Source organism: Podarcis bocagei, assembly GCF_964188305.1.
Source record: "Podarcis bocagei genome assembly, chromosome: 10".
In the NCBI taxonomy this organism is placed as follows: Eukaryota; Metazoa; Chordata; class Lepidosauria; order Squamata; family Lacertidae; genus Podarcis; species Podarcis bocagei.
The window spans coordinates 20,392,996-20,419,769 of record NC_138135.1 but is presented as its reverse complement, the minus strand read 5'-3'; the positions used below and the strand labels follow the sequence as shown (position 1 = coordinate 20,419,769).

Sequence of the window (26,774 nt, the reverse complement as noted above, 5' to 3'; positions counted from 1 at the left end):
GCTGATGTTTGGTCCTCCTATGCATCGGTTCCCCTGGATGCAGGTTTATCTGATCACAGCAGCTGGGTCTGGGAATCCACCTGCATCTTTAAATTTTACACAATCCTCTGACATGATGTTAAATGTACGTGTTCTTCCTCCCACACACACTGGGACTCCTGGGACTGGCATGAGGAATTACTATGTGGTGTAGCCAGTTCATGTCATTGTTATGTGCAAACAGCATGTCTAATATGCTTTGTAGGTAAGAGGACCCACATATCTGAGAGTATGAATTCATTTTTTGAAGGTGACACTATGATGGACTTCCTGTTATAACTTTGATATTTAAGGAATGCCAAGAAAAACAATTATTCAGCCTTCCGCAGACGTATCTTTTTAATCAGCTAGCATTATCACATCTCATGTGCACATGGGTGATTATTAAAACTGCATGTTTTTATAGAATTTTAAGATTAGCAACTAAATAAGTTAGAATGTGGGCCTCATTGAAATGCTTCTGCAGGGGGAGAATTATTGAGGCAGCTAGAGCTTTGCATGCTGCAGCAGGCAAGAAATTAGGGAAGTTCGATGAGGCATGAATGGGGGAAGAGCAAGTCTATCATTTGATAAAGGAACTTATTTGTACCTTAATAAACTTCTAGGGTACAGGAACATTTGTTCTTCCTGGATCTGGTAAGTTACAGCTTAACAGAAGGGCTATATTGAGATCATTGTTAAGCTAATTTATACACAGCTCCATATTTTGATGAAACTCCTGAGCAATTTTACAACATATTTCAACATGTGGGATTCCAGTGTGCTTTTCTACCATCCATATGAGGTCAAATATTGTTTCAGAAGTAAACCTCCATTTACAGTGTAATTTGATGGGCATCACGCTAGCCCATAACATTTTGCTACCTAAAGTGGAATCCTCCTACTCCCCATAGGATTTTTTCAATGAAGCACATATGCTCATATATAATTAACATGGTACACAATCATCTACAGTGATCTTGTTCATCTCTCATTAATTTCAATGGGGCTTGTGCAATAAAATCTCCCCATGCATTGTGTGCCACCATGGCTCTAAATTCCACCACTGTCTACTGCCTGATGCAGTTGATTCACCTGGCCCTTATGACACAGCTACTTTCAGACAGAGGGATCAGAACTTAAATGTGGATGATGCTACCTTGGCTTTGTACTTTGTTAGTACATGGAATGTACATGGAATGTTAGTATATGGAATGAGCTGAATGGGCACAAGAGACAGGGCCTTTTGATTAGGACAGCTAAACTATGGGGCATCATCCCAAATGTGGCCTACTTAAACATATAGTGCGTGTATTTTCTCACATAGCAAAGATATTACTGTTTCAGTATGCATTTTGCTGTGTGCAAACTGCAGTAGTTCTCATTTTATCATGAAACACCTTGAGGGCTCCCGAATGGAAAAAGTGGGTAGAAATGATTAAAATAAAATAATGTATTTGTAGACCACCCTTCAACAAGAGTTCTCAGGATGGGGGGAACCATGTGACAATTGAATATAAAATAAAACAATCTGCAGTAACACCATAAAAATAAAAATAAAAATGCAATATCATAATATAGGTTTATATAAATGAATAAACTGAAGTAGGCAGTTACTTTAGGTAAAGGTAAACATGACAAAGTCTAAGAGACAGTTTGCATTGCTTCACAGATATCTAGGACTGCAGTCGATCTTAAATTAGGTAGCTTATATACAATATTATTATCATTTACTGACTATACAGTATTATTATCTGTACCTTAATTGGTTGATTTATTTATCAATTTAAAATTTAGTTGATTTACTTGGTAAGGGACAAGTTTAATTTAGGGCTCTGAGTGGATTTTTCTTTGGTGCTGGTGTGTTACTCTTAAGAGGAAATGAAAAAGATGACATTAAAAGAGCATTTGCTTTTAAGAATGAAAGACAGAATTATAGAATTGTAGAGTTGGAAGGGACCCAGGGGTCATCTAGTCCAACCCCCTGCAGTGCAGGATTCTCAGCTAAAGCATCCATGACAGATGGCCATCCAATCTTTGCTTTAAAACCTCCAAGGAAGGAGAATCCACAACCTCCAGAGGGAAATCATTCCAATGTTGAACACCTCTTACTATCAGAAAGTTTTTCCATATGTTTAGTTGGAATCTCCGTTCTTGTAACTTGAAGCCATCAGTTCAAATTCTACCCTCCGGAGTAGGGAAAAAAACAAATTTGTTCCCTCTTCCATGTGGCAGCCCTTGAGATATTTGAAGATGGCTATCATATCTCCTCTCAGTCTCCTCTTTTCCCAACTAAACAGCTCCTTCAACCTCATAAGGCTTGGTTGCCATACCCTTGATCATCTTGGTTAACCAACTCTGCACATATTTTAGCTTATCAATATCCTTCTTACAGTGTGACAAGCGAAACTGGACACAGTATTCCAAGTGTGGTCTGACCAAGGCAGAATAGAGCAGACTATAACTTCTCTTGATCTGGACACTATACAGTGGTGCCCCGCAAGACGAACGCCTCGGAAGACGAAAAACTCGCTAGACGAAGGAGTTTTTCGTTTTCTTAGCCGCTTCGCAAGACGCATTTCCCTATGGGCTTGCTTCGCAAAATGAAGCTTGCCCCCAAGCTCCGGGGATAGCGGGGCACGCGCGCCTTCCCCTCTGTCCCCGGACCCCTTTTGAACCAAGGGGCGGCAATGGGGAGAAGCTATTCTCCCCGCTGCCCCTTCCCTTGCTTTAAAACAGGAAACCGTGCTTCGCAAGACGAAAAACTCGCAAGAAGAAAAAACTTGCGGAACGAATTCATTTTGTCTTGCGAGGCACCACTGTACTTCTGTTGATGCAGGCATTAGCATTTTCAGCTGCTGCATTACACTGTTGACTTATGTTAAGTTTGTGGTCCACCCAGACCTCTAGATCCCCATCTTATAGTTGCATATCTTGTTCTTCCTGCCTAAGTGCAGAAGCTTACATTTGTCTCTGCTGAAATTCATTTTGTTAGCTTGGGCCCAGTTCTGTCTTCTGCAGTATTAGCTACCCCTCCCAGTTTGGTGTCATCTGCAAATTTGATGAGCACCACCTAAATTCCTTCATCCAAGACTTAGAACTATTCTGAGGAGACTGGTTATCCTGGTGACCCTGAGCCACTCTTTGATCTCCTTCACAGCTGAACCATGTTTTGAACTTTAAAACTGTGGATTGGCTGAGCAAAGTTCCAGGTTTGTGTCCTTCACACTCCCCTTCCTCCTCTCATGGTTTAAAGCTGTAGTGTTATGGAAAGTAGCAAAGTTCAGTTTGAATGGGGATCCCTAGCTTGAATCTAACACTAAACTGGGATTATTTAAAAGTGAAACTAGTCAAGGGGGGAGAGCATGCAAGCTTGATGATTTGCTCAGCTTATTCAGGCTTATATGCATAGCACTAAACCATGGTTGCATGCAGACATGGCAACTGTCTTTTAGCCCACTGTACCTCATGCAGTTGTTCTGTGTATAGGGAGAGTAGAACCATGTATTGTTCACCAGCCTGATGTCTTTGGAGAAAGATCAGAAGAGAGGTGCATAAATAATAACATAAATAAATATTTATAAACTGCTTTTCAGCCCTAACAAGGCCCCCAATGCAGTATACAAAAAGAAGACATTAAAAACTAAAAACTGTGTGAGATGGAAATGTCTTTGCAGCTCACCTGAAAGTGAATAGAGATAATTCCAGTCTAACCTTCCTTGATATAGGGAAAGATGCTCCTGTAGTTTCCTCTTCTTCCACAGCAAATTTTGAAATCTCTCTCCACCCACACAACAGTTGATTAATGTGTGCAGAATAAACTCACAATAAACATAAACAACTTATATAAGTGCATCACAGGAAGCCTACATCAATGTATAATGAGTGTAGAATGAAGGTGGCTTTTCAGCTATTACAAAAAAATAGCCCAGGAAAGCTACAAAATCACATTCCTTGCTGAAATTTGTTGTAATTGGGGATATCACTTTTCTCTCTCTTTTTAAAATATTTTTTATTGAAAGTTCTCAACAGAAAATACAATAAAAGCCATTAATAGCAACTGCAGGGATTTTTAGCACGATTCTGGGCTTGTTTATTCAAAAGAAACAAGTTCATTGTGGCTTACTTTCTAATATTTCCGTTTATGAATACAGCCTTAACCATGTACTTTAAAGCTGCAATCCTACACAAATTACGTACCTGGAAGTAAAGCCCTGTGAACATAAAGAGACTTGCTTCAGAGAGAAAAATTCAATAGAATTGCACTGTACTTCTTCTGAGGTTTCTCACTTACTGTTGCTCCAAAATGCTTTGCAGTGTTCGTGATAAGAAGATACCTTTTGAGAAGAGCTAGGAATTAGGTAACTTGGAGAAAATTGTTTTGAGCTAGGCTATTTTTTCATTTGTTGCAAGTTGTCAGTGTGGGTGGTATAGACATGCTAGGTGGCAAATTGGATTTTACTGGATTTTGTTTCTTGATCATATACTCATCCATGAATTCATGTGCTGTGGTTTTGTTGTGAGGTTTTCTTGCCTATAAAATATATTTTGCAATTTAGCCAGCACTAATTATATAATTCTATGTGAAGGGGCCAAAACATGGCAGCAGCTGATGCAGTTCTTTTGGTACTGGGCCCATAGTTTATACTCCGAAGAGTCCCTTATAAAGATCTATTTCTGTATTTTGTTAAAACATGTCAATAAATCATGCAAGCTTTTCTCAGAAAATAATATACTGATCCCAGGATGCACCTTTACACTTGCAAGATCATTTCACGTAGAATTAGGCTTTTAAGCATAGGTGCTAAGCCATAGAGCCTACACTTGGACCTTAGCAAGGTACTAGAGGCTGCAGAGTCTAAGGCCTATAGTACAGTACCTTACTAGGCTAGACCTTAGCCTTTGGCTATATGGCTATTAGTGAAAGCTCCAGAAATTAAGAGAGAGAGCGGGAGAGCAGGAGGTTTCGGGTTGAGAACAGACCTCCGGAACGACAGAGTGGTTTCGGGTTGAGAACAGACCTCCGGAACGAATTAAGTTCGTAACTGGAGATACCACTGTAATTAATAAGAAATAGAAGTTAACGACTCCACTCTCCTTGCAGGTGCATTAAAGGAGAGAGGAGGGCATAAATATAACCCCAAATCTTGCATAGATTCATTTCTGTAACAAACCATAGTTAATGTTATGTCTGTAATACAGCTTTTCCAGAAAAATTTCAGAAAGCACTAGCTTTTTTATTATAGGTCAGTAACTTGAAGTGGGGTATGTTTTCAAACAGACACATCCACACATAAAAATAGAGGTGATGGAACTTTATTACTTCAGTGAGTGATTATATAAATGAGTTCCCTGAAATGTCTGTCTTTGGGGCATCCCACATATCAGACACATAGAGTTGGATCCAGACTTAATTATTCATTTCCCACTGAAACCTAAGTTAGTCATGGCTAATTTTTCACCCTGATTTTTGGGAACTACATTATTCTGGATCCAACCCTATATAATCATAGTTTCTAGGTAGTAGCTCAGTCTTAATTTTGTTGAAGCTTTTTCTAAAGTGCCTTCCATTAACTTCTGCAATATAATACATAACTAAAAAACTTCTTGTTTGAGCTTCTTTCTCTGCCTCAATAGGTTTTTGGAGAGAACATTTGAAAATTTTCCTTGTCTTTATGATAAGGAAGTGAGTTGAGTATTAAGTAATGATAACTTGGTGGTTATCAAAAAGACATCATTTTCTAAAGGCACAAAAGAAACAAATCTTTATCTGTAGCTAATTTAGTTAAACTGTTATTTGATTATCTAAGTTACAATAGAAATGGTCTTGATTGTAACTTGATGTAAGGTTAAGTGGAAATGAGCTGAATTGAATTGTTGTAGGGAGTTACTTTGGATTCTCTGTGCCCTGCCAGTTTGAAACAGTGCCTTGCATTCAATATATGTGATAACTTTATTCTCCTATTCCTTTCATATGGTTTTAAATTGAACAGTTAGTGTAAAATCAGCACACACAGAGGGGGGGTCTTAAAAGAATTCCCCTAGATATCACATCTTTGGTTTTGTAGTATAGGTAAAAGTATAAAGTATGAAAACCCATAAAATGGTCTGAAAGGTAACTGATGCAAAGTGGAAAACAGATAGGAAAGTGAGTAATATATGTTCCTGAAACACTAAATCAATATCTAATCTAAACTATGAGGCCAATTTTAAAAATAGAGCAAATATCAGGGCCTTGTGCTATACGTATGTAGAATATTCTTGCTGACCTATATTTTTACTAAAGGCATCAGTACAGGATAATATTCCTTGATCTTGTACCCTCAAATAGGTAATTAGATCTCAAATGTCTTAAGACTGTGCACTGAAAAAAATAATGGAACTAATGTTTTTAAAACAGTAGCCAGGATTTACAGAAATAAAGATCTCCCATATCTGATAAGAGTTTACACATGCAGTAATCCTATATTTATTGATAGTATACTATATGAGATGCTTCCATACCACCAAAGTAGATGCACATGCAAGTGGGGGTGGTCACTGTTAGAAACATTCTGTACTGTGCTTTTCATTGGTGTGATATTACTATACTTATTACCAGAAATGCAGAGAATGACTTCCTTTCTTGAGCTTCTGTATGTGTAGGGAATTCACCATGAATATGAAAACTGGATTTAGGAAGCATACATGTAAGTGCTTTCCAGTTCTCTAAATCAACCTTCCCCAAACTGGAATTCTCCAGGTGCTGTTAGACAGCAACTCTCCACTGACCATTGTCCTTGTTGGCTAAGACTGATGGGATTTATAGACCAAGAACACCTGGGGAAAAGGGGGTGGGAAAGGCTGCTCTAGAACATCTCTGAAAAACAGAGGTCAATTAAAAAATCACTGTGTTACAGGGGAAGTGAAGAATTTTTTTGTGAAATTTTTTCAGGAACCAAGTGTCCCATGAGGAGGAAGAGAAGGAGCCAGAAGCAAGACAAATAATTATTGTTTATATATATATAGATATATAGATATAGATACAGATATAGATAGATATTTCCCCCCCAAAAAAAGATTCCAGAGTACAAATGTTTGAATAAAACCATTCAGATATCATATGAATGCATTGTAAAAGAAAACATAAAAATTAATCAACAAGATTAAAGGCAGACAGCTACTTACAAGAAAGTTATTTATTGGAAACCCACTGAGGCCTGTTTTTGAACTGTGAGGAGGAGAGTCATCTGGAGGAAATTATAACTCAAATGCATCCCAGTAGGAAAATGTATTACTGAGCTTAAAGATAAGGCCTATTAAGGCCTCTTGGATTCATAGCCTACTGTAGCTATCACCACCACTGGTACACACACACACACACACACACACACACACACACACACACACACACAAACACACACAGCACTTTCCACAGGTAGAGGGAAGAGAGGCTGGAAAAGAAGACCGGAAGGCAAGTTCTCAAAGTAATAATTTCCCCAATGTTTCTTGGAAGGATCTTGCAAAGGCTGAGGTTTTTTTAGAATTCTGTAAGCAAAAGTGGGAAAGAAAACTTACAAGGAGGCAGGTAGATGAGGGTGGAGAGAAGGAACTTACCCATCACTAATTACAAGTGCAATTGAAATTATTTGAGCTGACCTTTTAAAATTTCTTATCTCTGTGTGCATGGAAAATACAGCTGTCTGTGCTCCCTCAGAAAGTTTATCTCAGATTTTGATATTATGTGGCTTCATGCCTCTTAAAAATACAGTTAAGTCCTACAGTAGTATGACTACATGTGAATTAATCATCTCCTCTGTAGTTCTCCTATCAGAACTCCACCAGCCCTTTGCTCAGAAAGTTCTGATTGTCTTGACTTCTTTACATTTCAGGGCTTTCTACCAGCTGCTGCCAGTGCCCCACCCCTTGGTGGCCTTCTGCTCACCAATTAAACAGGTTAAAGGGGGAAGTCTGTGCTGGCAGAGAGATGCTGGGGTCACTCCACTGGTGGAGGCTGGCAGTGCTGAGTGCAAAGGGGAGATGGATTGTACCCTAACACATTAAGTAAATAAATACTGTATGGAGGCAGCGGCTGTTTGAAAAAGAAAGCTTGAGCTTTACGCTGTGGTATTATCTTTTGTTTTTGTAAGCAAAATTGCAGTGTCCACTTTTTTGCAGGATCAGTGACAAAGGTGCACAGTATCTTACAGGGTTGCACCTATACTAAATTGAATTCTGTCATCTTTTTGTGACTGCCTACTGTCTTTAGCATTTATATCCTGGCTGTTCGACATGTACAGTACATCCTTTTCAGCATTTACACCCTAATACAAAACATAAAGAACAGAAAGGTGTCATCACAAAGGTAAAAGATGTGTCCCTATATCAAAGAAATGACTGGTGGGTGATACTATTGTATTCACACACAAAAAACTTTCTGAATTTCTATCATAATATGTCAAGTAGCTACTTCTGAGGCACCTGTGGAGAATGAACCCACAGTGAAGTCCCTGTGGGACCAGGGGAGGGGGACAAACAGTTTTGGCTTTCCTTCTTTGTGTTTAGTCTATGGATAGAAGGGTCACAAAAAATGCTGATGCTTCCACAGAATAAATATTGTATGCATGTTATCAATGTAAATAAGTACTGTAGCCTATGAGCCCTGTGAAGGAAGTTAACACATTTTGCTTACTGAAACATTTATGGAGACCATTTCAGCCAGCAACAGGCAGTCACAGCTATTTTCATTCTTTCTTTTAAGGTGAATTGATATGCTTTTAAAATAAACGTTGAAAATTGTTTAAGATTCTAAATTATTAACAGTAGAAAAGAGTCGGCTATACTATTGTAAACAATGCTTCTTGAATCATAGAATCATAGAGTTGGAAGAGACCACAAGGGCCATCGAGTCCAACCCCCTGCCAAGCAGGAAACACCATCAGAGCACTCCTGACATATGGTTGTCAAGCCTCTGCTTAAAGACCTCCAAAGTAGGAGACTCCACCACACTCCTTGGCAGCAAATTCCACTGTCGAACAGCTCTTACTGTCAGGAAGTTCTTCCTAATGTTTAGGTGGAATCTTCTTTCTTGTAGTTTGGATCCATTGCTCCGTGTCCGCTTCTCTGGAGCAGCAGAAAACAACCTTTCTCCCTCCTCTATTCTTGAGGAAAAAGCTTCTTGAGGGCTTTGTTTTCTCAGTTTCTATTCACATGTCTATCTTGAATAATCTTGAACTTGGTAATACAACATTCATGTATAAAATATGATGGTTTATGGATTTTCATGTCTGATTCTTAGTTGTGTTATCTATACCAAGGGTGTTATTACTTGAAATGATCATTTTCATTTTTCTGCTGATTGTTTTGCTCTCTCGACTTGTTCTTTCATGTAGTGTTGAATTCTTAAAAGTTTTAGGATGTAGCAGTTAGAAAAAGTATTATCATTAATTCCAGAAGGTTAGTCAGTTGCAGCAAAAACAACAGTCTTTTGACACCTTAAAGACTAACATACTTGTTTCGGCATGATGTTTTGTGGAATAGAGTCTATCAGATGCATGCAGTGTTATCCCCAATTGGTCATCTATGTATGGTCGGAGAGATAGAAACTCTAAACAGTTGGGTCAAGAGGCAATGAAATGCAAGAGCAAAATACACGACAATTTAATTAAAGCTGAAATGTATGCAAAATTAGCACAGTGATCATGATATCAGTAATTGGTGAAGAAAGATCAATAGCTTTACCTATTAAGAATAGCTAGCCTCACATTTCAACTATGGTAAAATGGAGACTTGGATTGACACCTTTATTTTGCCTACACTTATTAGTCAGTTTCTTCCCCTCAGTGCACTTTTTCTCTGCCACGGATGTGATAGTTTTTATTCCCTCTTGCAAAAAGGATTGGCATATTTGCTGCACTGGAGCCCGTTAACAGAGCAATCCAAACCCCCAATCTGACACATTGCAGGGATTCCAGATGAGAAAGAGGTGTCTCTTCCATCAACTCTGCCAACCTGTACAAGGCTCTACCAGCGGTGGGTCCACTGCAGCAAAGCTTTTAACTGTACCCACCTAAGCTGGAGGCAGGCAGAAGTTAATGCTAGGGTATTTGGGGTATAGGAAGATAGGATCCACTGGATCCTAATCAAATCCAGCAACAGGAAGAAGTGGCAATAAGTCTAATCTGGTCCTCTCTGCTGCACCAGCCAGGTGCCGTTGCAGCAAAAAAATTTGATCCTGCCCACCATCCTGATGTGGCATCTCAAGCAGTAGTCTCAGCAATGGGACAAGGTTCTAACCTGGCGGGGCTTGTTCTGGGCAGAGTATCCTAAATCATATAGTGCAGGCACCATTTTCAAATCCAAGTTTGCAGAATAAGGTCAAGTATATTTTAGTTTCTATGGAGGTAAGGCCAGATATAGCAGAAGGTTAAGTCCAGGTAAGAAAAATCAGACAAACTGAGATCGAAGTCCAAGTGACAAGGGCAGTAGCACCTATAGCTCTACATAGCATCTAGGCTGTCAAGCATGTTTAAACGTTGCTTCAGCAATCAGTCTAGCCTGCAGCTTCTTTTAAGCAGCTGGCTCCATCCCCAGTGTGTGATGTCTCTACTCTTAAAGGGGACTAACCTGTTTTAGAAGCCATGGATTCTAGAAGTGCAGGGGTAGCCATGGTTCTACTATGGCCTTTGAGATGGAGTCTGAAGAGGGCAGTGCTATCTTATTTAGTTTGCCACATTTTTGTATCAGTTTCCATTTTTTAAAAAAGTATTTACAAAAAATAATCAGAACTTTAGTGTGCATTTCTCCTAAGATACATGTTTCTGCAAGCAATTTTTGTATGTTATTTTCTCCAATATATGTGTTCTTATGCACCTTTTTATGTTGGTTAAATAACTACATTGTGAAATTCATAGAAGTACAGATTTTGAAGGATTACTGTATTTTAGTTTGTGCATTGCTTTGGGAAGTGCAAATTAAGAATGTAAGAAAAGTCCTTCAAGATCAGGCCAAGGCCCATCTAGTCCTACATTCTGTTCTCCCAGTGGTCAGTTGCTCTGGTTCATATTAAAGTGTTAACCAAAACTAATTTCTTCCTTGTCCCTTCTCCTCTTCAAATCTGGTTCTTGATCTTTGGGAAGCTATTCCAATTAACCCCCCAGAATCCCATAAATCACTTCATGATGTTTTGTCTGCAATCCCATCTTCAGTTAACAGTGAAAGCTTTTGACTTGTACAACCTCAGGTTTGTAAGCTCTGGGGACTGCAGTTGTGAGCTGCCTGTGTCTGCCTTGTGCTTGTGTAGTACACTTGAGTACTTTAATGGAGTGGTTAATAATGAACATATGTGTATGTCTGAAATGGCAAAGTGTTTTTCTGGATTCCTTAATATCCTCTCAAATGCTGTGAGAAGATCTGATCATAAATACTAAATCAATTAATCATGAAACTAAGCCCTTGGGATGCTTGATCTCTGTGTTATGGCTGCATCTAAGATTTATGAGTTCTCTAAAACACTTTGAAAATAAAAGACTTTCTTTGTTTATTTCAAGCATCTCATATTGACACAAAATGTCTCCCAAGTGTCCCCTACCTATGAAATATAACTCATATAGGATAGAAGAATCATTTGAAGTGTGAGATCAGGGATTTGTGTGAGATCAAGGATTCGGGAGCATCCCAGCAGGCAGTATGAAGCCTCTAGTTTGGCCAGATTTAATACTCTAGGACCTTAGTCCTCTTCCCTGGTCCACCTAGTAGTGCTTTCTTCAACTGAAGCTCCAGCTCCAGTAGACTCACTTCAAAGAAAACATACCCTCCAGCTCTAGATTCATGTTTGGCCACTCACATCTCTGGCACTGTCCTAACACAGTACCTCACTGGCTTTGCAAAGCCCTACATGCCCATCAGGTGTTTCCCAAGCTGTTATATTTACTCTTATTAGATTTGTTGCCCTGGTTTTGAGCTCCATTGCTGAAAAACTGTAGTCCAAAAAGGGTTTGAAAATAAAACTGCTAATATCATAATGCCATTATGTGAATCTATGGTGCTACCACACTTTCAATACTGTATACAGTTCGGGTTACCACACATCAAAAAGAATAATCTTTGTCTCCTGTGCTGGATAAAAAATGCCTCCTCCAGTCTTCTATTCACCCAGAAGGAACTCAGTGGATGGGGTGGAGCCAACCGCTATATTGGGAAAGTTTCAGAAAAAGGCAACAAAAATGGTCAAGAAGCAAGTTGCCTGTAAAGAAGAGTTTCATGATTTGGATACTTTTTAGCTTTAAAAGGTGAGGAGGAGGAGGAGACATGATATAGTTGTATAAGTTGGTGCATGGTGTCAACAAAGTGGACAGAAGCTTTTCTCCCTCCCCCATAATTCTAGAACTCCTGGAAGATTCAGGACAGACAAATGGCAGTACTTATTCACACAGTATATAGTTGAACTCTGGAATTCACTACCACAAGATGTAATAGTGCCAACTTGGATGGGTTCAAAAGAGGTTCACAGAAACCCATGGAGGAAATCTATGACCACTAACCATGATAGCTGTCTTACCTCTAGTATCAGATGTGATATGCCTCTGAATACTAGTAGTTGAAGACAAGTGGTGAAAGTGCTATTGTGTTGAAAGTCCTAGCTGTTAACTTCCATAGGCATCTGGTTGGCCATTGTGAGAAGAGAATTCTGGGCTAGATGAGTCAGATCCTGCAGGGCTCTTCTTTCGTTCTTAAGGTTTTTGTATAGCTTCAGAAATGTGCAGGGGGCTGTTGACAGGCAGGCTAAAGTAGATGTATCAAAAAGGAGCAGAGTCAACAGAGAACCTATCTCTAATGGTCTCTAGTCCTGATCTCTGAAAATAACAACAGTTGATGCATGTACTAGAGGTTAGCCAAAGAGCTATATATGAATTTGACCTTTTTGGCTAGTTTTCATACTTTCATGCAACCAGGTGCAGTGGCCTTTGAGAACCAATGTGTAGTAGTAGTTAAGTGTGCTGGACTAGGATCTGGGAGACTAAGGTTCACTCGACCATGAAGCCCACTTGTGACTTTGGACCACTTACTGTCTCAGCATAATCTACCTCAAAAGGTTGTTGTGAAGATAAAAATGAGAGAGGAGAAGTACATATACTACCAATCTAGTCCAGCAATTAGTTGTGTATGGGAAGTCAACAAGCACAATATGAGAGTGAAATCCCTCTCCCACTGTTATTCCTCAATGACTTGTATTCAGAAGCATGCTCCCTTGGCCATCCAGCATGACTTGTGGCTTTGATAGCCTTATCCTCCATGAATTTGTAAAATCCTCTTTGAAGGCTATTAAATCTCTGGGCACCACTGGAGGTGCTATTTAAGTTAGACATGTATGCACTCAGTCTGTTTAAATACAATGTGTGAAAATTGTGTTGAAAATAAAGAAACCAAGAAAGTGGATTGTTCTAAATGACTCACTTGAATTTAATGTGATGGTATGATAAAAAAGTTGAAACACATATTTTTGCTGTCATGGCATTATCAGTACTGATCTTAGTGTTCTTGTGGTGTCTTACACTTGTGAACACATCAGCCTTACATGAGCTATATGTCAAAACAGGCTCATTCTGTAGCTTATGCAGCATATCTCAGCTAATTTTTCACTTAATAGCAGATCATTTGACAATAATCAGTTTGAAATGCCATACGGCAATATATCGAGCATTAAAACTGTTCATAATGCACCACCAGTGTTCATAATACTTATGGTGTCATGTTCTAGATTCACAAGTGTATAGTCTAAAGATAAGCAAGATGGCAAGGGAACAAGAAGGAAAAATAAAGAACAGGTGAAAGTTGCCTCATCCCTTCTCCCCTCCAGTCCCTGCAGAACAAGGCATGGGCTCCACATCCAGAGCAGTCAAGGACAGGTTCTGGATCATCCATTTTGCCTATTGTGCCACCAACTCTGTCTTCATGGTTGTCTCTCAGGAGCCAGGATCAGACATAGGCCAGCAATTAAAAATATGCTGTCAGTGAAGTAAACTCTTTATTCAAAACAGCGCAGACCTAGTGATCCCGGTAATTCTTTCCAATAGGGCTTGCCTCCAATGAGACAGTTGCAAGGATGAAAGGTGTCACTTTTCCACCACTCTCTAAGGTTTCTCCTCTCCAGGGTCTTTCCTAAGCAGTTGCAAACTGTGTCTGTGCACAACCAATATCTGTTCTGCTCTTTTCATTTCTCTGCATGCTAGGAGACCAGGAGGGCAGGGAGCTGGTCGCAACAGGAAAGTGAGACTCCCTAGATTCTTTAGCAGCTTGTTTCAATTCTGCCTCTTAGCCAATGTCCAATTAAGCCTCAGAGACTGTACTGCTCTCTTCCACAGCCTCTTCCTGCTCACTAAACCCTATTACATCTTCTTCTTCCAACATCTCCTCCTTCCAGTTTGCTTCTTCTCCCTCTGACCACTCATTGTTGCCCCACTACCACTCCCTTGGCTCTGTGTCTTCTTCTCCTGGGGCTTCTCTTTGGGGTTCTCCAGCTGGTGCCTCCCACCACTCCCTCTGCATCCAGCTAGTCTATGACATTGTTAGAAACCATGTCTAGCACTGCCTTTCAAAGGAAGGGAGGTTTCTCACCTGCCCCACCTGCTTCAAAAGAGGCAGTAATGCCACCTCCATCACTCAGCTCACAGAGGTGCTAACACAGGTGTGAACAAACAGTAAAGGCTCAGCCTTCCTGGCATAGTGCAATGTTGCTTGCCCAGTCTCACCATCCTAAGTTAATTGGTTACTCTATTTTCTATACACACCTCTGTCCAGGCAATAGAGAGCCTTGGGACTCATCTACTCAGGTCAATTTATAATGTTATAAATGCATTATAAAAATGTGACACCAGATGGTGCTGTAGAGCAACAATCTGAAGTAAATGAAAATTTCCATTGGGAGCTGTATTTTTTAAATAGTTTTTTTCCATAGCGTTTTTTATATCTGTGTAGATCCAGCCTTGGAGGGCTGCATTCAGTCCCTGAGCTTGAGGTTCTCCACTCCTGCTGAAACGTCTTAGTAGCACGTTGCCAGTCTACACTAAACAAGCTTGTACAGTTGTGTTTTATCACCAAAAATATTTGCCACAAATAAGTCTAAAAACACAGGATAATTAAACATTGGAATGCAATGGCATAACAGAGACATATTATAGATGCTTCATAAAATATTAGAGAACAAAGGATGGCAATTTCAATAAATGGAATTTTAATATACTAAAGTTACAATATTAATATATTAAAAATACATTGTTTTTCTTGTTCCCTGTAAATCATATAAAGTTTTATACAACTGACAGTTGTCCAAATTATTGGTGCTCATATCACTGTAAAGTTATCTTTCCAAATTAATTTATTAGTAATTCAGGGGTTAAATACAGGTCCAATATATCTGCAGAGTCTTCAGAAAAACTAAGAGAGCTTGTAATTGTTGGCCATTTCTGAAGCTATTAGGGTGCTTAAATTGATGCCGTCTTAGCTTTCCTTACACTAATGACTTACTAATATGGTAATGTTTATTACAATAGCATTTCCATCTGTGAATCTTTAAAGATGAATCTGTGTATCCTTTGCAAACATGAGTGCATTTACTACAGCACAACAAAATCTGTAGAGTTATTCCCCAAAAATCTGTAGAGTTATTCCCCAAAGAGCACTTCTGAGCTGGTTTTCCAGAACCAGAAAAAACAGCATCTGCGTTGCACTCCAGAAAAGACTGTGTTTCAAATGAAGTGGTCCTTTTTTAGTGTCCTAATCCAGTTATGCTAAAATTTACTATCATTAACAATCTGTCAGACCTGGCTTTGTGAAGGTGGTGACAGTCGGGTTAGGGTGTATCCATCAGTGTGTATCCAACTAGAATGAATTTTAATTGCTCAAAGCAATAAGCAAGCCTGACCCTTGTTTTTATATATTGTTGTTGTTGTTTAGTTGTTTAGTCGTGTCCGACTCTTCATGACCCCATGGACCAGAGCACGCCAGGCACTCCTGTCTTCCACTGCCTCCCACAGTTTGGTCAAACTCATGCTCGTAGCTTCGAGAACACTGTCCAACCATAAGAAAGCTATTAGCTCGTTCATTCTGGCCTCTTGCTTCAAGCAGTCTTCCATGGATGGGTGTGGTTGATCTTCCTATTACTTTGGACCTGTAGTTCTTACCTTTGTTCAGAGCTGAATGGCAAAATACAAGCTGAAGTATTGCTTAATATCCTTCCAATAGCACCTCCTACAAGACTTGTAATCCTGTTGCCGTGCAATAATACTTTATATAGTAACGCAAGTGCACAAATCCTTACACTCAGGGGTTTTAATTTTGAGATTAGGTTCCACTGTTAAAGCTATGTAAGCATAATGATGACGTCAAGGAAGCACCATTTTATAACTGCTGATGTAATATGTTAGTCATTTTCTTGATCAGATAGCAAATGTGAAAGAAATAGCAAAATAATTTGTATATTTGTATATTTATTAAATGAAGCATTTTCCTGCATACCCTTGTCTTCAGTAGATTATTCAGCATTCACTTCTTGCTACAATGTTGTCTTTCTCATTGCAGGCCTCCAGGTGGTTTTAAATTCCATTATCAAGGCCATGGTCCCTTTGCTGCACATTGCCCTGCTGGTGCTGTTTGTCATAATTATCTATGCTATCATTGGATTGGAGCTCTTCATGGGGAAGATGCACAAGACTTGTTATGTAACAGAGAGCTTATCAGGTAAGAAATATGCTATGTAATCCCACATTGTGTAACACCTTTTATTATCAATGGAAAGTGGCTATGATGTGATTGGATTTAACAGTACTTAATATCAGCTTAGTGAATGTGAAAGCTCCAGTGATGATCAAATAACACCTGTTCTGCTTGCCTTGCCTGCCCTGCACTAAGAGCCAAAAGCTCAAAGGATAAGAAAGAAGCTAAGAAAGCTCTATCATGCAATCTCTGTAGATAGTTTTAAATAGAGCAGTGCTATAAACAACATCTCCAACATATTCTTCTAATTCAGGAGCAAATCACCATAAGACTGGAAGGGGCGAATGAGAAGCCATTTGTGCATTTTCTCGGTGCAGTCCCCTGTCAAACAGCATAACTTAATGAAGGGCGCATACAAGGCTCTTCTTGCTTCTTCTGTAGCCTATTAAAGACCGAAAGAGCCATGGGTTCATATAATTAAAGTATGACATTGTTCCATAAGTTGCTCTCATTTCCAGACAAACCGATGTATCTCATGGATTTGTTTGCAAACCACCTTGACAGCTTTTATAAAATCAAAAGGGAGAATAAAATTATCTTAAATAAAATATGTGCCACACTTGATATGTGGTTGTCAGGAGGTGATTGTTGCTAAACATGTGAATCCTGCTTTACCATGTAGCTGAACCATAATGAAGAAACTTGACAAATACAGAAATGACCATTCAGATTGCAGATGTAAAGGAAGCATAACCACTTTTCTCATGGATGCAGCTCCTCACATATAAATAATTTGCTATGTGGAAATGTCAACATTTAGGAGATGGAAACCTAAATGTGGACTGATCAATGGCATAGAAAATTAAGGCTCTTGTGAGAAATGATTCAGATGATCCACATATCAAAGGAGGGAACCACCAGGAATAAACAACTGCTCTGATCAAAAAATTATGGAGCACTGACTCTTAGTCACTGCTACTTATTTTCTTCCACATTCATCTTCCTTTCCTTTCCTTTCCTTTCCTTTCCTTTCCTTTCCTTTCCTTTCCTTTCCTTGAGCAGCACATGTCCTTCTGAGGTTAAGCGTTAATCTTTGTTTTTTATTTGTTTACTAGCATGGGTTTCCATGGCCAAACAATTCCTATCTAGAAAGGTTGTTAGTGGGGAAACCACCTGAAGCCAGTAAAAGGCACTCCAGGCTACTAAGGTTGCCTTGACTCTAGTGGCAACACTGGATCTTGGACTATTCCCAAACTACAAACTTGTTCTCTCAAGCAGCGTGCCACACTGTCCAGAACAGGTTGAACACTAATTCTCTGAACCTGAGAACAATATACCCACAGTGCCTCTGTCTTCTCAGGATTCAGTCTGAGTTTGCTGGCCCTCATCCAGCCCATTACTGAGTCCAGGTACCCGTTCAGTGACTATGCAGCCTCACCTGACTCAGATGACATTGAGGAGTAGAATGTCAGCAGCGTACTGGTGGCACCTCATTCTGAATCCCAAAATGACCTCAGTCAGAAGCTCTATGTAGATGTTAGAAAGCAAATTTAATATTATGTCAAACTGAGTCACAGAGTGAGTAACTACTGAGAACTTATGCTCGCAGGCAGCTCAACAACTGTAGTTTCACTTATCCTCCTCTGGGACCCAACAACAGGGATTCAAGGCCCAAATTTCCACCCTCCCTAAATTTTGTGAACCTATCTAGTAATTGCAGTTTGAACCTGATACAGTATTATTATCATCTTAATTCCCAAGCTAAAATCAAGCTGGTATAGTCAAATTCTGAGGTTTTGGCAGGCAGACAGGCAGGCAGGTATGTGTGTGTGTGTAAGTAATCCTTTTTGTTGCTCCTGAATGAAACTTTCGTTTAATCAAATCTGATGCCAGCAAAAGTAGCATCACCCTCCTCTCTGCCTCTCCCACACAGCACCCTATTTGGATCAATAATTTATTGTTTAGCCTATCCAATCATTGACTTCATGGTTTAACATTATGGTAGAGCTTTCAGTCTGCATGGAGAGGGGTATTTTCCAGAGCTGAACTGTTGCAGTAGAATTTAGTGTCCCAAGTTCATCACATGCCACAACAAAATGGTTTTGACTTTTGTCATTAGCTCATTGATCTGGATATGAGCTGGCAATGTTAAGAGCAACAACTGTCATAGCCTATTATCAGTACAGTTCCCAAATATAAACTGTTGTAAATGTTAATAATGTGTAGTCTGACTCAGTGACTCTAGTTCTAGACAAAGCTTCTTGGTTTGTTTTACTTTCACATACTCTTTCCATTTACAAACTCAAACAAACCAGCCCTTGAGTCTTTTCAAGTAGTCATATAAGACAGATATGGCAAAGCTTTTCAGGCTGAGGACCACACTGCCTGGTGCAACCCCTACAAGGGGCACATGGCAGTGATGAGTGTGGCCAAGAAAATAGGTGTGAACCCCCCTCAGTCTCCCACAGACATGCACTTCATGCCCATCACAGCACACATACACACAGCAGGTCACAGTGCAACACAGCACACACAGAAAGAGATGCACAGTTCTTTTTAAAAAGAATATATACTTTGTTTACTTGCAAAGATATTTTAAAAAATTGGAATCCTGCCAACCAGCTGCATAGAGAGAAAGATGGAGATAGATTTTTTTATCTGCTACCACCACCATTTCACCTTGCTCACTAAGTAGCTGCTTGATCTTTTCTCTATCTTTCCCACCTGCCCCTGTCCTTGCCTTTCCTGATGCTGAGGGGAAAGGTAGCAACAGTGATTGTGGACTGTAAACAGTTGGGCAAATGAGAATATATTTAGTGATGTTTCCAAATTGTTCAGGAATAAGTATAAAACTGCACAGCATGAGTGGCTATTTAAGTCTGGTCTAGAGATGTTTTATATGTGCACTTCTAGAGAAGGCAATAGAAGAGTCATGTGAAAAGAAGAGTACAAATCAATTCTGACATTGCACTTGTGAGTCATATGAGTCAGTAAAATTTTTTCCCATCCATGTTATGTGGATGCATAATACTTGATGATGTCAAAGTGCCTTTTAGGTTGTTTTGAGATCAACTCATAACCTGTATAACATATTTGGGATTGTAACAAGAAGAACAAATCTCAGGAAATGCCTGTTGACTTTGGGAGGCTTCTCTCTTCCCCTTGTTTGTTTGTGCCATCAAAGAACTAATTCCTGGAACTGTTTGCCTTTCTGCTCTGTACATCTTATCTACCTGTGGTACACTACAGTATGTTCTGGATTACATATGGCCTGATCTATTGGAGAATAGAAGCATTTACAGCAGATGACCTTTTGGACCAAATCAGTTTTATGATTTTTGTTTTGTTTTCTGAATTAGGTTTTTTTATTATTTGTAACAAATCCAAGAACTATATGAAAGTAATGCAGATTATAACATTTTTTACAAGCACAATGGCTATAGATGTCAAGATAGGGGCAGCGGCGTAGCGTGAGTTGTCAGCACCCGGGGCAACGCAAGTAATTTGCGCCCCCTAACCCGGGGCAAAGCAAGTAATTTGCGCCCCCCCTAACCCCTAACCTGCGAGTTGCCGCTGGCGCTGCCGCCCAAACGACGCCGCTTGCCCGGAGGAGGAGGGGGGCAGAGAGGCGAGGAAAATGAAAATGCAACGGCCCAGCAGCTGCAGCAGCACCGGCGGAGGCGGGGCTGTGAGGAGGGGCTGCCTGGCGCGTACTCCGCGGCGAGCGCTGAGAGCCGCTGCCTGCCGGGCGCCTTCAGCCCGGACGCGCGCCCAGCTCGTCGGTTCCGCGAGACATGCGGCTCCGCTACAGCCTGCGCCCGAGGCTCTTCGGCGACTCCGGAGGCAGCGAGCGCGCCCCCCCCAGATGTTGCGCCCGGTGCGGCCGGCACCCCTGGCACCCCCCACGCTACGCCACTGGATAGGGGAACTATTCTATTTGTTTATATCCATCTTTCTAGAATTTTATAAAGTAAAGGGGAAGTTAAAATACTTCTTGAAAGGTTGCTCCTGAGGTTTGAGGTGCCTTCCATACTGGCATGGGATATGGCACGAGGAGCTATAGCAGGAAGAGGGAACCTGCAGAAATCAGGACCTTTCCTCCAACTGCCACACACAAGTAGAAGCACATTCCAGGCACACACTGGTATCTTTGGATCAAAGGCAGTATGTAAACTGCCCCGATTTCTATGAAGCATTAGCACAGCATGAATATATAAAAAGTTAATTACAATTAATCTCTTCAGATACCTTGCCACCATTACAAGCAAATAACTCTTTGCCTCACCATTCAGTTGCATGGATTTTAACAATTCTTTATCCCTGTTGTTTAAGATACACCAGCAGAAGAGGAACCCTCTCCTTGTGCACCTGTATTTGCGCATGGGCGGCAATGTCAGAATGGTACTGAATGCAGACCAGGATGGGAAGGACCTAAGCATGGCATTACCAACTTCGACAATTTTGCCTTTGCCATGTTAACTGTGTTTCAGTGCATCACCATGGAGGGCTGGACAGATGTGCTATACTGGGTATGTATGTGAAATCAATCTGTGGCAATGTGGATACAGCACTCTTCTTATGTCATGCTCAAAACATGGGGCTGTCATTGCTATTTTGTTATACTGCTTGCTCTGTATGTCATGCAAATGTGATAACTACTGAACTGATACCTCAGATTGATGTAGTGCATTAAAGGGGCAGTATGACAGCCCTTCACTGTTTGTTCTTAGCTTTCAGTGTTATCTTTCAATTTACATTTATTGATCAAGATTTTCACTATGCTTTTACTGACCAGTGTTTTCTTGCATGAGAAATGTTTCATACTGCTCCAGATTAATAAAGCAGCACAATTTCTTGCTAACCAAATAATTACACTTCATTTAACCATCTTACTATCACTGGAAGCACCAGCCTCTAGATATCTATATAAATGAAGACTCTTGGGTCATACTTATAGGAATATCTAAATTGTTAAGCTATTTCCAACACACAAGAACTGAAATTTAGTGTGTAATAGTCTATGTCACCCTGATTACTAAAAGAAAAAGAAATCTAGAAACAGAATGGGATTAATCCAACGGTAGTCATCCTCAGAGTAACTATTTTAGGTCCATTAATTTCAATGGGTCTACTCTTAAGTAAAATTTAGATGGCGACAACCCAACATATCTGTCTCTGTCCCTTGAAACTTAGGCCATGGAGTCTCCCTCATAATAACAGCCAACATTCCACTACAGTGTAAGTCAAAGCACAGATGAGGGCAGCCAGAAATCTTTGGTGACAGAATACAAACTGTAGTTACTAGTATTAGTATAGGAATCACAGAGCTAAACGATGACCATGTCTGGGCCTGTGGAAGCAGGGTTGTCCAAATCTAAACCTTCCATAAATAAGTTTGTCTAATATTCCTTAAATTGTTCCAGAGAAGGAAGTTCTACTACTTTCCTGAGCAACCTATCCTCTTGTCTAAAACATTCTTAGACTAAAGAAATCTGTAGTAATGTTAGAAATTACAGCTTGCATCACAGACAAGATTTATGGTTTCAGATACTCTTAGTAAACTCCTCTGGTTTCTTGAGTGAAGTGTCTCTGTGACTGAATCTCCATCACTTCCAGTGTCAGAAACAGGGGAAAAAAATTACAGGGGCAGTCACAGAAGGGGCACAGCTTATTTCTAGGTGGGCAAGTTGTTATCTGAATGAAAAATATGCAATATGTTAACAATAGGAGTCCAGCAATGAGAGCAAGGGTTAGGGGCCAGGTTTGCCCCTTCCCCCCCAGTTCCCCTCTGTTGCTGTCCATGAACTTCTCTAGCACAGATCCTGTACTAATAAGTCAGAACTGCAAGTTCACAGAAAACAAGGCTGAACAAGGCACACTGAGTTTCAGTGGTCATTAACATGATAAAGTTTAGCCAGAATTAGCTCATAGACAGGGTTAAAACATAAAGGTTAGAATGCCAGGGGTGCTTTCATGATCCTGCAAAGCATTTTCACTCATAGGAATTGGCTTTCAGTTCAGTGATTGTGTGACTCTACATGTGACTTGAATTCTGGTTAGCAAACTACCTACTCTGTTGAAGTGAAAGAGGAAGGCTATGTGGACAGTGGAGCACCATGTATACAGTGGAGCCCCTGAAGCCACAGGGAATCACTTCATTATGGCACAGGCTTAAACTTGTTTGAATCCATCCTCTTATGTGTATTTAAAACTTTTTTAAAAAATCTAAAAGTAGCAGTCCAGTGGGGAACACCATCATGAGACATAGGGTTACCATCTGAGTTATCATCAGCACAGGACACATATAATAGGCAAAATTGTGTCTTATATTAGACCAGTTTTTTAAAATATCAAGCAAAATTGTTAATCTGACATGGTTCTTCGTCAGACTGGCATAGATAGCTTTGAGAGCAAGAATCAACTTAATTTTATTTATATGTTTCTGTCCTATCTCCTCTCTATGACTTGGCATGGGGTATAATTTAAAAATAATGCTTATACATATTGCAGGGTTTATTTAAAACAAAAAACCGTCATGCCATAAAAAGCTTAATTCTAGCCACTGAAATCTGGCCCAAATGCAAAAGGTTTTCAAACTTCTGCCATTTTTCCTTCCCCCCACCAAGGCTTTTGTGAATTTAGAGGAAAGGAAATTCCATTTTCCAATAGTATGTGGATCTTTTTTTTGACATTGTAAGGAATTCTGCAGCATGCTCCCTAGATTGGGCCTTCTCTAAAAGTGTTGGTATCTAAAGCAGCTGCCTGGGTTGATTGCTTGCACAATTGGGTTGGCCCCCTTGCTGAGTGGATTATAACAACCCAAGGGAACAAGGTAGGAAGCCTGCAAGTCTGATGCAGCTGGTTTAGACATGCTAACTTGTAAAACTCCCTTCCATCCTCCAGCATCTCTGAAATTGCACTCTTGAGCTTTGATGAAAAAGCTTGAAACAGAAGCTCACAGTTGCCCTGGAAACTCCTGTCAGGAAATCAAATTGGGGAAGAAACTAGGCAATAGATATAATTTACTTTGCTGACAGCCTTGACATGTTTTGTGAGCTTTGCTTATCCCTCTGCAGCCTGTTGAAGCCCATTGAGGGAGATGTGGTGATGAGGAACACAGTGATATTGCCACAAATTTTTTTAATGTTATAAACAGAACCACCACCCCACAATTTTCAGCAGCTGTGTTTGTGCTTTCTCACCCTTTATTTTTAAGGGTGCATAGGCTTGAATTAGCATGGCCTTTCCACACAAGAGAATAATCTGTTTTGCTGAATGCACCTCTCTGCATGTTTCCTGTACATATTTTTTCTCCAAGAAAGAACTACTGCTTTCTTTTTAGATTGGTTTGTTTAGAAGGGGGAAACAATAAACACAGCAGATTTTGGCAGGGTTGTGAAATATAACAAAGAATAAGCCCAGGGAATTTTTAAAAAACAGTCATCGCTAATTAATTCCAAGTATCTCTTTGCCGAAAAAAGAAAAAAAGATGACAGGTATTGGGTGTTCATGTTTTGTGCCAGTGAGGAGCCATGATGCCAAGACAATTGCTGCCAATTCCAGAGGGCATATAAAACCCTGGATAGCTGTCACTTGTGTATACTACTACATTTTAATTTGTTCTGATTTCAGATTGTCCATTATCTTGCTTTCTAAGTCACCATGTAGCCAGGATAATGTAACATTAGCCAGGCTATCATAGCACTTTTCATGAATAAAATGGATATAAGTTCTTCTTCAGGATATAGCTGTTATTAGGAGAGAACTAAAAATGGATTGGTGACCACAGCAAAAAACAAAAACAAAGCAAAAAACACCAAATAAACTATCCTTTAAGTGAATGCAAAAGGCACAGGCTACTCACAGTCTCTCTGTGATCATCCCACCTGTACAATATGGAAGACACTTGATTAATTATAGTTTATGATTCCTTGCAAACTAGAATTGGAAACCAGGGTTGATAGAATTTAGATATAACAGTGAACTATGGTTTCCCACAAACTATAACATGGGCATGGGATTTAGTGGGTATTGCTGTGCATAAGGAGATGGAGAGGAAGGAGCTCATGAGGCTGAGGCTTCTTAGCTCCAAACTGTGGGTTGGTATTACATTTGAACCAATTGAGAATTTGCTGGAAACTAGAAAAGAGGAGGCCTCCGTCCAATGTCCTGCTCGGGAAGGATATATTTCACATTCCCACCTTTCTCTTGACCTTTTTTTAATCACTTTCTTCATTATTTTGCGCTTTTCTCATTCTTTCCCTAGCTGACGCTTTCACCATCACCAAATCCTATTTCTCAATCAATTGTTCCCAGCTATGGAACACTGGGAGATAATATCAGCAGCAGTCTTTTGAAATAAAATTTCAAAGGTGTTGACAAGGGGAAGTGTCATAGTTCAGTGTCAGAGAGAACTGTCATTTTTGAAACAGAATTCAGTTCAGAATGTAGGATTTAATTTTACTGACTTTTCTTCCAAAATCAGAACAGTGGTACCTCTGGTTAAGAACTTAATTTGTTCTGGAGGTCTGTTCTTAACCTGAAACTTTTCTTAACCTGAGGTACCACTTTAGCTAATGGGGCCTTCTGCTGCTTCCGCACCGCCGCTGCACGATTTCTGTTCTCATCCTGAAGCAAAGTTCTTAACCCTAGGTACTATTTTTGGATTAGTGGAGTCTGTAACCTGAAGCATCTGTAACCTGAAGCGTCTGTAACCCAAGGTACCACTGTACAGTGGTACCTCTGGTTACATACTTAATTTGTTCCAGAGGTCCGTTCTTAACCTGAAGCACCACTTTAGCTAATGGGGCCTGCCGCTGCGCCGCCGCCACACGATTTCTGTTCTCATCCTGAAGCAAAGTTCTTAACCCGAGGTACTATTTTTGGATTAGTGGAGTCTGTAACCTGAAGCATCTGTAACCTGAAGCGTCTGTAACCCAAGGCACCACTGTATAGTGGTACCTCTGGTTACATACTTAATTCGTTCCAGAGGTCCGTTCTTAACCTGAAGCACCACTTTAGCTAATGGGGTTACCACTGTATTGTTTTCCAATCAGTTGGATCATATGGGAAATATGCAGAAAGGCAGAAAGAACAAATGAGTTCATGTATGGCTATTTTGCCTGCTAATTATTTGCTCAGGTCCTGTGTTTTCTCCACTAGCCAACTGTATACAGGACAATCTGTATGCAGGGACTGGGTTGGAGGTCAGCTGTTGATTGGTATAGTTTTCCCAAGAGAAACAGAAAACAGTTACTGCCAGGCCTCTGTGAGTACAAAAATCTATAAGGAAATTATGGCAGAGAACAAGAGTGAGAAGCCAGACCTTTTCTGCCTTCTCTCTTGTCATATATTGTTTTTTGCCTGCATATACATAGTGGCTGATATGGAAAGACAAGAACAGGCTGGTTAAGGCTAAAATGTTCTTTTTGCTGGAAATTCTGCAAAACAGTGATATATAAATATGTGAATTAATTTATTAGTAGCTGAGTTATGGGCCAGTTATGGACTGTCAGTTGATTATTTCCAGGAAGTTTTCTAATTTAGGACTTACAATACTAGCAATTGTAGCCCACCAGTCATCCTTAGCTGAACTGAATCCCCCATACAATATTTCAGAATACAGAAGTAGTGTTGCTTGGCATTTCAAAATACTTTGATACAAAGCTGCAACTTACATCAAGGTAACCCAAGCAGAAAAATCCAATGCAGAAGAAAAATGGACAGAGAATCCCACAAGATGGCTTCTGCTCTGCATGAGATCGTTTTGTATTGGTTTTTATGACTTGCTTTGTAACTTTACTATCATAGAATGTTCTTGGGAGGGGAGGAAGCGGTGATTTTGGTCATCCCCTATTGTTAATACTACTGAAAGAGTAGAATTTACTACTCTGTGGATACCACAATGGTTCCAACAGTAGGAGGGAATTTTCTTGTTGTAGGTGGGAGGGGAAAGGGGGGGGAGGAGAAGTTTGGGGTTTGTTCACCGTCCAGCTGTTAAACTATTGCAAGTTGCCAACAATTGTCTTTTAGATATAATGTTTTCCACACGCTCCTATAACGTA

The 26,774-nt window shown here is 40.0% G+C and overlaps 1 protein-coding gene across 4 annotated transcripts in view; it reads left to right on the top strand.

Moving 5' to 3' along the window:
- The window catches only part of CACNA1C (calcium voltage-gated channel subunit alpha1 C), a gene marked incomplete at its 5' end in the record, with an annotated part of 472,020 nt that overhangs the window by 264,724 nt on the left and 180,522 nt on the right, over positions 1–26,774 (top strand). For 3 of the 4 annotated variants that reach the window (XM_081209739.1, XM_081209741.1, XM_081209740.1), the window contains 2 exons: positions 16,576–16,734; positions 21,043–21,239. In XM_081209739.1, coding sequence (XP_081065865.1) covers positions 16,576–16,734; positions 21,043–21,239 — 356 coding nt within the window. Of the gene's footprint in view, positions 1–16,575; positions 16,735–21,042; positions 21,240–26,774 lie in introns of those variants that run through there. The other variant, XM_081209743.1, reaches the window with a different exon arrangement.